At 30.7% G+C, this 9,995-nt stretch overlaps 2 protein-coding genes and 1 long non-coding RNA gene across 3 annotated transcripts in view; 1 reads left to right on the top strand and 2 right to left on the bottom strand.

The window, feature by feature from the left end:
• Positions 1–432: 432 nt before the first annotated feature.
• Positions 433–2,334, bottom strand: LOC107062809 (ethylene-responsive transcription factor ERF027-like). The gene is made up of 2 exons (XM_015313895.1): positions 1,329–2,334; positions 433–720 (listed from the first exon to the last, which is right to left on the bottom strand). Exons 1-2 carry the CDS (start codon positions 1,786–1,788, stop codon positions 539–541), a joined length of 642 nt encoding a protein of 213 aa, XP_015169381.1. The 5' UTR covers positions 1,789–2,334; the 3' UTR covers positions 433–538.
• Positions 2,335–3,779: 1,445 nt separating this feature from the next.
• LOC107062815 (uncharacterized) overlaps positions 3,780–9,995 on the bottom strand; it is a 14,513-nt gene continuing 8,297 nt past the window's right edge. The window contains exon 3 of the long non-coding RNA XR_001474864.1: positions 3,780–4,040. This is a non-coding gene — a long non-coding RNA (uncharacterized lncRNA). The remainder of the gene's footprint in view (positions 4,041–9,995) is intronic.
• LOC102586090 (dehydration-responsive element-binding protein 1F-like) lies at positions 8,119–9,173 on the top strand. The gene has a single exon (XM_006358327.2). The coding sequence runs from the start codon at positions 8,221–8,223 to the stop codon at positions 8,968–8,970; it is 750 nt and encodes a 249-aa protein (XP_006358389.1). The 5' UTR covers positions 8,119–8,220; the 3' UTR covers positions 8,971–9,173.

The raw sequence follows: 9,995 nt of genomic DNA, 5'->3' as shown, positions 1-9,995 counted from the left end.
ATGCTTACCCTAACTATTTGTATACGATTTATGAAAAATCATAATAAATTACCTTGTTTATATATTGGCAAGCGAAATATACAAACGAAATTTTGAAAAAAATCATAAATGTATAAACCCAGAATTTGTATATACTTACCCTATTTGTATATTCGCAAGCTTAAATATACAAACGGGCAGAAATTTACAAACTGTAGCCTCCTTAGCTTAGAGTCTTATTATGTCTATTATGTTTGCTATTTCTGAAATTTTTAGCAATTTTTTATAAGGTAATTAAGAGTAAATTCTTGTGATAAGTAACAACTTAATTGAATAACATACAGACGTAAACTAGATAAAATATGGTAGTCTAATAAGCATAGACATCTCAACATTAATTAAGTCAAATTAGACATAGTACTTATAAACTATTCCAACAATAGTACTCTTTTTTTGTAGATACTGTTACATTGATCACTTCACTTATGCATATATAATAAAATCATATGATTTTTTAAAATTCGTTAACACAAAATTCTAAATTCATCTCTATAGCAGGTTAGTAACTCCAAAGATTTTCAATATCAAAGTCTCTTGGTGAATACTCTTCCAAAGATGTGGAGTTTATTCTAGGGGGAGTTAGCATCATTGCCTCTGCCATATTCACAAGCAAACTTGGAAAATCAAATAATTCTTCCTCATCAACATATTCCTCCTCACCCGTAATCATTTGCGTATTTCCTGAAATTAGTGACGGAATCAGAAATTCCAATATGAGATTTTAAAAAAATACGAGGAAATGCCACACATGAAATTTGAATCGTAACCTAAAATAATATTTTAACTACCTTTGCTACTAGGGTAGAAGATTCCCTTTTGTTCATAGGAGATTCAACCGTTTATATATGTTCTTTCAATCCTATCTTACGTACGTACACAGTTCTTTCCTTTTTAGCATGTTTCGTAAAATAATATTGTATCTTTATATGTATCTGAAAATTACATTACATTTTACCCTTAATGACATATTTTATAGTTGTAGAAATGTCATTTATAGTAGATTTAAGATCTGCAAATTTCAAAAAGTTCTTTCTTCTTCTTTAGTGGCTATAGATAATTTTGTGAGTAGATTTTGAAGTATGTTTGATCATGAAATTTGATCAAATTTAGGACTTCCACTCAGAAAACATTAAATTTTTACAAAGTAAAATGTATGTTCAAAAATTCAAATTTTCAAATTTCAAGTTTCAGCTATGAAATCTATGGTCAAACATGAGCTTAGACTACATATATTCATAGTAGAATAATGCGACATAAAATAAAATAAGGAAGTATATATTTATATTTACCTATTTGCATAGCATAATTTTCCGACAAAGAAGATTCAACTGAACCCTCTTCGTTACATATAGCTGTTGTCTTGCTTCCCGACGACCGACCATCGTCACCTCGTTGAGCCATCATCGTTGCCGCTGTGGCCGCGGCGCAACGTATATTGTCCGGAGATGGTGAGGGAGGGAGCTTTGGATAAGAATTGACAAGATGAGGAAAATTGAGTACAATATTCTGAGTACCCTTAAGAGCTAAGGCAGCAACATCATAGGCAGCAGCAGCCGTTTGTGGAGTAGGGTATGTACCTAACCATATTCTTGTTGTTTTACGTGGCTCTCTAATTTCACACACCCATTTTCCACTTCTACAACGTATACCACGGTATATAGGATGTTTGGTATTTGTTCTTGCACTTTTTTTGTTGTCAACTAGAATGTTTGGTACTAATTGACCACTAGTATGTGAAAGGTTGGCCATATATATAAGTGTGTGGACAAATATGTCTATATATATATATACTAACTGTCAGTGCATTGAAGTTAAACTCATATACACATGAAACGTGTGTGATAATAATATGTGTAGGATAATATATATTGATGACGTAATTTATGTACGTACTTTGCTAGTACACTTAGTTAAACTCTTACGTATATGTGTGTATAGTTGTACGTGTAATGTACTTCTTACAACTCCCTCATTGCGCACACACAATATAATATGATACGAGTTGGTTAGGCAGAACTCAATAGCTTTGAATCAAACTTAAATATGTGATGAAAAAAACTACGAAATATGTGAAAATATAGTAATTAATAAATTGTGAACCGAGTAACATAAATGAATTGTAGCTTCGATGACAACCCAGAAATTGTTGAAATGTTGAATTTGTATCTGAATTGGCTAGACTTGTGATAGTATATAAGTGTGATATTAATGTGTGGATATATTGATATGTAGAATTTTAACGTTTGTACACTGACAATATTGTAATTGATTTTTGCTCTGTCAGTGTATTGAAGTTAAAACTCTTACATATATGTATGTGTGTATGTGTTTCTCACTTTCTATAAATTATATGGGTATATATATGTATATGTTTTGCTAAACAAAAACAAAAAAGTGAAAGCGTGGGCAATTCGTGGGTAAATTACTCCTAGTTATTTTGATGCGAGAGAATTGAACACGTATTTGGAAAAGAATTTAGATTTATATAATAGCTGTTATCTAATGTGTATTTCATTTTCATGCCGGCAATATATTTTCTCACACAACTTAGTGTGGAATTGTGTGAGAAGATTAGTAATGTCCCTGTATTAAGTAAAATGTTATTGTGAGTAATATTTTAGTCGTAAAACGTGATTCAGAGTAATAAAGTGTAAAATATTATAGTACTTTCTCCGTCTCATTTTATGTGGCACTTTTCGAATTTCGAGATTCAAACAAGTCTATCTTTAACCGTAAATTTATCATAGATCTTTTAAACATTTTGAATTATCAATTATTGTGACTTATAGTACTTTTTACGTAGTTTACAAAAATATAAATTTTATTTCAAAAAAATTGAAGATTTCATGAGCAAATTTCCGGTCAAACTTAAACTATTTGACTCTCGAAAAATGAAAAGTGTCACATAAATTGGGACAGAGGGAGTAACATTTTATGTATGTTTATTCAGATTTTTGTCATTAATTTTTTTCTGAATTTAAGTTTATACTAGTATTGTAAAAAAAAATTAAAAAAAACATATTTTGGTGAATTGATTTTAATAATGGCTTATTTTGGTCAAAGATACACACAAAAATAGTACTATATCACCCTACTAAAACATATAATATTGTTTAGCAGTCTGGTGCACAAAGCATCTCGCTTTATCTAGAGAATGGGTGTCGCTCCCAAAAGAGTAATAATGTAGATTGTCTACCCTAATACAAACATTAATGGCTATTTCAATATAGGTCACACAAATACAAATTTATCGATACTTCAAGGATTGATGGGCTTTCGCATGTAAAAATGAAATGGATTTTATAATAAACTGGTTTGAGTATGCTTATACCTATATAGCCCAAACTAATTGACGGGCTTTCTCACACCAGAAAGGCCCAGCTCTTTATTAGTCAATAAACTGCTGCAATTTTCATGATCTAACCAAATTATTTGGGGAAACTAAGCATATACCCCATGAAAGCAAAATAATTACAGACATATGTCAAGCCTGTCTATTTATGAATCCTCTGTTCATGAATCGGATGTGCGATGGGACCCCTTCCTTGATGAGGATTGCTAAAATCTACCCCTTTACATTCATACTCCACTAAATAATTATACTATATACCCCCCAACAATTTTCGCTTACCTGATACTAAATAAGTTGTCACGACCAAAAAATGGATGTGATGGCACTCATCTTATTCCACCAAAATAAGTCAGCATAAACCCAAATATAACATGATAATAAGCGAAAGTAAAAATAAGGATGAAAGTTTAACACCAGTATTAAAGCCGAATACAAAGTCAACTTAAATACACCCCAAAACCTGGTTGTCACGTGCACAAACCTCTAATATATTACAATAGATTTGAAAGAAAAATATAAATCTCAAATGATGTTGTCACTAAAGTAGAACAAGATCCGTTGAGTTGACAGACAACTATCTCACAAATTTTCACAGAAAGTCTCGGACAAGGAGAGAAGAGAGAGTATCACAAAGATCCGGGCACATAACCTACACAAATATAGAAGCAAGGGGTGAGTACCAAACCACACGACAATCAACAAGCGAACTCCTAAACACAACTTAAGAATATAGAATACGGGTACTCCTACCACAACAATATACATATACTCTTATAGTATCATTGGCTAATGAGTAATTTCTGAACAAGAAACCTTAATGATACAATACAGTATATATATACTGATTTTGTATTAGTTAAGCAAAATTATAAGTCTTAATGATACTAATACATTATATGATACTGATTTAGTATCAGTTAAGCGATAATTATCAGCCTTAATGAAGGAGGATATGGGTTGTAATTATTAATGAGAGAATGAGTATTTCTTAAATTACTTTGGGTTTGGGTATGAACGTGTAATTATTTTGAATTTTATGGCCCATTTATGTAGTTATTTTCAATTATTTATTATGGTTAAATATATAACATACCAAACACAAAAATATTTTGATAAGATCTCTCTATGTTAATTTTCGCTACATGTCAGCTCAATATTTAGATTTGGTTGAATTGGACGAATCAATATGGATTGAATTCATGGACTAATTTTTGTCACTCTCTTACTTGTCCTGATTCGATATTATGGTGTTCAAGGCGTAGAAAAATCACACCAATATATTCATTTTTATTACTTTTTCAATATATTGAGTTGGGCTGACCTATATAGGCTACTTTAAAGCCCAAATAATTTGTTCCAGTCATCCCAACTGAAACAACCTCCTAAGTCTAAACAAAAGCCCCAATTACAACATAAAATGTTCTATAAGTGTGCTAATACTAACTACCTCATGAACTCGAGCTGCCATTTCAAGAGTAGGGTAAATTCCTAGACATTCTTTTTTACCCACTAGGATCACGAACCTCACAAAACTCACTAGAATTTGACAAGCATGAAATCAAGTTATTACTCATCTCGAGGAAATTACTATTTTTTTTCTTTAAACGGAGAAGGGTAAAAAATACTCCTGAACTATGCAAAATAGACCACTTATATCCTCCATTACATTTTGGGATAAAAAAATACCCCGTCGTTATTCCAAAAGACCACAAATACCCCCAAGAGCTAACTACCCAATTTTTTAGTGATGTGGCAAGCCACATGGGACTAATCCCTCCACCTAAGTATTGCCAACTAGGATTCACTACAAAAGAACTAGACCTTTGGAGGTGATAAAAGACACCACAAAATCCCAAAATATTGCCACTAAAGGTTTGAGTGATTTTTAGTGGCGACTAAGGCTACAACAACCATTCCCTAGTGTAACATTTTTTTCAACAAACAAATATATGATAATTAATTTTCTAAAATAAATAACATGCACTATCAATATTAAAAACATCCAATATGATTACGAAAATCATCAAAATTACTTCTTAATTCAAATCTCGTACTACATAATGCATCATTACATTTTATGCATTTACATATGACATAAAAATAAAACACATTGTGTCTTCAAACTCCTGCTTGATCGATATCATTTGTGATTTTTAAAAAAACAATAAAGAGAAAAACACAAAATTAGAATTCAATGTTAAAATTCAATCAAAATCTTTAGTGACGATATTATGGGCTTTTTTGGCGACTTGTGTTGCCGCTAAAGGTCTAGTTCTTTTGTAGTGAATCATAGTTTGCAATGCTTAGGTGGAGGAATTTGTCCCACGTGGCATGCCACGTCACTAAAAATTTGGGGTGTTTACTCTTGAGGGTATTTGTGATCCCAAAATGTAACGAAGGATATAAGTGATCTATTTCAAATAGTTTAAGGGTAATTTTAACCATTTTCCTTTCTTTAAATAGTCGCGACGTTTGTAATACTCAATAATATTCAAGCTTTGACTAGGAGTATGTTGTTGAATTATTGGTTGTGGAAGTTTTACTAGTTTGAGAAATTTGTGAAAGTTTGAAAGTATTATTTTATAGATTTTGGATTATTTTTTTTTATTTGGGATATATTGGATTATGAATTAAGTAAAGAAGAAAAAGGAGGAAAATGTGGTTACGATATTGACACGCTAACACGGATTATTATTATTTTTTGTTCCTTGTGGGGTCTACTTCTCTATATATATATTTATTATATAGATAAGGGGTTGTTTCGTTTGAAGTATTTACTCCATATTAACAATTCTTATGTATTTATTTCTCAAAATAGCAATTCTCGAATATTTTTTACTATTTCAAAAGTGATCTATTGATTCCATATTTCTATACCTAACAAAGATAAGAATACACTCACCTTTTTTATCCGATTTATAAAAATATATGAAATATGTTATGAAATAATTCTCACATTATTAATCCACTAAAGAATTAATATATTAAAATCTTTGTATAACTAATATGTCAAACCAAACGACCCCTTATATGAATAGAAAAATGGAGAAAAAGACTAAATGGTTTTTTTTCTAGTACATGGTTGAATTAAGTAATGACATGGAAAAAGGTATCATATGATTAAAAAAAATAGTTGTTATTCTATTCTTCTAGTTTCCATTTTGGGTTTAATGGAACAAGAAAGTTTTTTCTCTGTTACTCACTCTGTCTCTAATTATTTGTCTATTTTGACAAATCAAGAAAGGACAATTTTTTTACTTATTATACCCTCAATTAAATGACTAATTACTTTTAAAAATGCAAAACTTTTTATCCACTTCATAATTAATAAGGGTAAAATGATAAACTCACTATATCATTAATTGATTTCTTAATAGGTGTATCAATTCAAAAGTGGATAAATAATTAGGGACAGAGGGAATAGTTTAGTTTCCATTTTGAGGGTCAATGGGATTGAACCATTGTAGGGTTAATTCAAGACATGAGTCAACTATTGTAAGCTCCAAAAAGGTGTGGCTTAATTCAATCCAAAGCTCTCCATTCACATTCTATATATACATTTTACTTGTACATATATAAAAATCGAGTAATATAAGTAAAATCAAGCATTTTAATCAATTTGGGCGTTCTCATCGAATTTGAGAATATAAAAATATAAAAGTAATTTCAATTCTTATTCCCTAAAAAGATAAAAGAAAAGTGTGATGGTGTCAATCTGTAATAAAGTGACTGAAAGTGTGTGGCATACGTGTGCCGCAACCACGATTTGTTTCCTTAAACAACACAACTTCTGTCTCATTGACTCGAACCGAAAGAAGAAAATTAAATTAAATTAATATTTTAAATTTAAATATTCAAAAATCGTATGAAAAGTTGACGGTCTATTTAAAATAATGTCTTTATATCGTAAGATAGGAATAAGGATATATACACTTTATAAGTAATCTTTTTCAAATATATTTACGAAATTATACTGAATATACTATGCAATATTGTACTTTAAAAAAAAGTAAAAATTACATAAATTTCATAATGTTAAGACCTACTTACATTTCATCCTACTCTTTTTTAAATTACAAAAATTCCTTAAAATTAAAGAATTTTAGATACATCAGCAGATATGCGGATACCTAGGTTGCGATACATTGTTATTCAAAATCTGCAGATATATAGCTCACGAATGTACCCGATAGGAAATAGAAATGTAATAGAGAGGAGAGAGATGTATTCAAGAGGGGAGGGATGTAAATGGGAAAGGATAGAGATGTGTCCAAACTCAGATATGGATGTATCCGAGAGAGGATAAGGATATATTGAGAGAGAATTTTTGTAATCTTTATATGAAGTTTTAGAGATTATGGTTAAATAAATTGTGTATTTAAATAATTTTTCGTAAAAAATACTATAAATTGTTATGTTTTTCACATAGATGATGAAAGAAATATTTTAAAATATTAATTAAAACACAAGCAATTTGACTTAAAAGAAATAAAACGTGATAAATAAAAATCAACTGAATATATTTTTAAAGTCTGCCAACGTAAGTCACTACTTTTTATCTGTCTCTTTCTCCATGTTTATATTCACATACAACGAAGAAGAAATTGACCAATAAAACTTGTAGCAATCAAATAAATAGACTTACGTGTTCGTGTCTATATCGTAGCCATGTGATATATCTTTTTCTTTACTTAAAAATTTATATCTATAAAAACAACTTTCATACTTTCACAAAATTCTTAAAACTTCCACAACCACACATTCAACAACATATACTCCTATTCATAGCACTATAATAGTCGCGACTATTTCAAAAGAAATAAGCATAGATGAATGATAATAACTTTAGAGATCACTACTTGCACGAAACATCAACATCTTCAGGAGGAGTTCAAGATGAAGGAATATTTCTACTAGCTTCGAGTCAACCTAAGAAACGTGCAGGGAGAAAGAAGTTCAAGGAAACTCGCCACCCAATTTATAGGGGAGTGAGAAGGAGGGATAATAATAAGTGGGTTTGCGAGGTACGTGAGCCTATTGAGCAAAAAAGAATATGGCTAGGAACTTACCCTACTCCTGAAATGGCAGCTCGAGCTCATGATGTAGCTGCATTAGCACTTAGAGGTAATCTAGCCACTTTAAATTTCGCCGACTCTAGTTGGCGGTTGGCGGTGCCGGTATCAAAGGATCCCGAAGAATTACGCCAGGCCGCTATGAAAGCAGCCGAAGCGTTCCTTCAAGATACTGAATCAGTTGAAATCAATTACATGAATCATGAGGAAATCAATTATAGTGAGGGAGTGAAGTGTCAAGAAAATATTGTTGTTGGTGGGGCCAGTGGAAGTGACAATAATAATTTGGTGGGTAATGAAGTGAATAACATACAAAATATGGAGATGGATAGCATTTTATGTTATAATAATAATTGGGGAGGCAATAATGAAATAGAGGGATCATCATGGCAAGAAAAGATGAGTGAGGGGCATTTGTTTTCACCAACTCCCCATTTAGATAGTTATTTCAGTTGGGATGATGTGGAAAGTGACGTGGAAGTGTCCTTGTGGAGCTATAATATGTAATTATGTTGTTCGGAGTCCAGTGTGAGTATCTGATACGAGTGCATGATGATATATAGGTTGAATTCTTTATCACATAACTTAAAGGATTCGAGGTATGAATCTGAATCATGTGGATATGTGTGTTGCAATATGATTAAATAATGTATGCTATGACATATTAATTGGTAATTCTCTTAATAAATTTATTGAACTAAAATTAATAAATGTAATTCTTTTATACACTAATAATATATTGTTTATAAGATATTTCGTGTGATAGCATATATATTAATGTAAACCTACATAATCAAATTAAATACTCAATTAATCTATACTTCTCGATCATAGATATAGTCAAAGTTTTCAAGATGAGTTCTTTATAATATTTGGCGTGGACCCTACCCCAACCTTTATTGCATCGTGGCAAAATTTTTGAGGAATCCACACAACATAGATACTTGATACTAATATGGGGAATGGGGATTATCGAATTTCTCTTCACCAACCAGCTATTATGTGTATTATTTAATGGGTAATGCTAAATGGCCAAAAATTTAAAAAATCTATAATATCCTTTTTATTTTAAAATAAATTAATTATTTTTTCATTTTTTAATTAAAATGTACTAAAGTTAAAAGGGTAAAAATGTTCAAAAAGGTAAAATAACATAGTGTGAAATATGTTATTTTACCATTCTGACCAAATTTTCTGGCCAAAAGGATTTTTCCTTAATTATTGACCGTATAGTAATTCTTATATTATTTATTCTCCACGTAACAATTTAAAATTGTTATATGATTAATCCCCATCTAAATAAGGGAAAATTGTATATAATAGCAAACTATTAATTCAAATTAAATGCTATAAACATAGTTTGATTTAATTGTACCCCATAGCAAACTGTTGCTATGTCGCCTCTCTCCTGGTGAATCTCACTCGCCACTCTCGTTCTCGATGGCAGTCTCCCTCGCCTCTCTTGCTTTTATACAAATACAAATGTATAAAATGCGTTTGTGTTTGTATAAAGCGAGAGAAAATTGTATATA

Source organism: Solanum tuberosum, unplaced genomic scaffold (assembly GCF_000226075.1).
Source record: "Solanum tuberosum cultivar DM 1-3 516 R44 unplaced genomic scaffold, SolTub_3.0 scf00273, whole genome shotgun sequence".
NCBI classification, from domain to species: Eukaryota; Viridiplantae; Streptophyta; class Magnoliopsida; order Solanales; family Solanaceae; genus Solanum; species Solanum tuberosum.
The sequence above is the reverse complement of the archived record's forward strand: the minus strand, read 5'-3'. Positions and strand labels throughout refer to the sequence as shown.

Excerpts from the sequence above, each read along its gene's own strand:
- LOC107062809 (XM_015313895.1), bottom strand. The coding sequence starts at position 1,788 with ATGGCCAACCTTTCACATACTAGTGGTCAATTAGTACCAAACATTCTA. Across the intron at positions 721-1,328 it reads AAATTATGCTATGCAAATAG|GAAATACGCAAATGATTACG; the intron begins GTAAATATAAAT and ends CACTAATTTCAG.
- LOC102586090 (XM_006358327.2), top strand. The coding sequence starts at position 8,221 with ATGAATGATAATAACTTTAGAGATCACTACTTGCACGAAACATCAACA.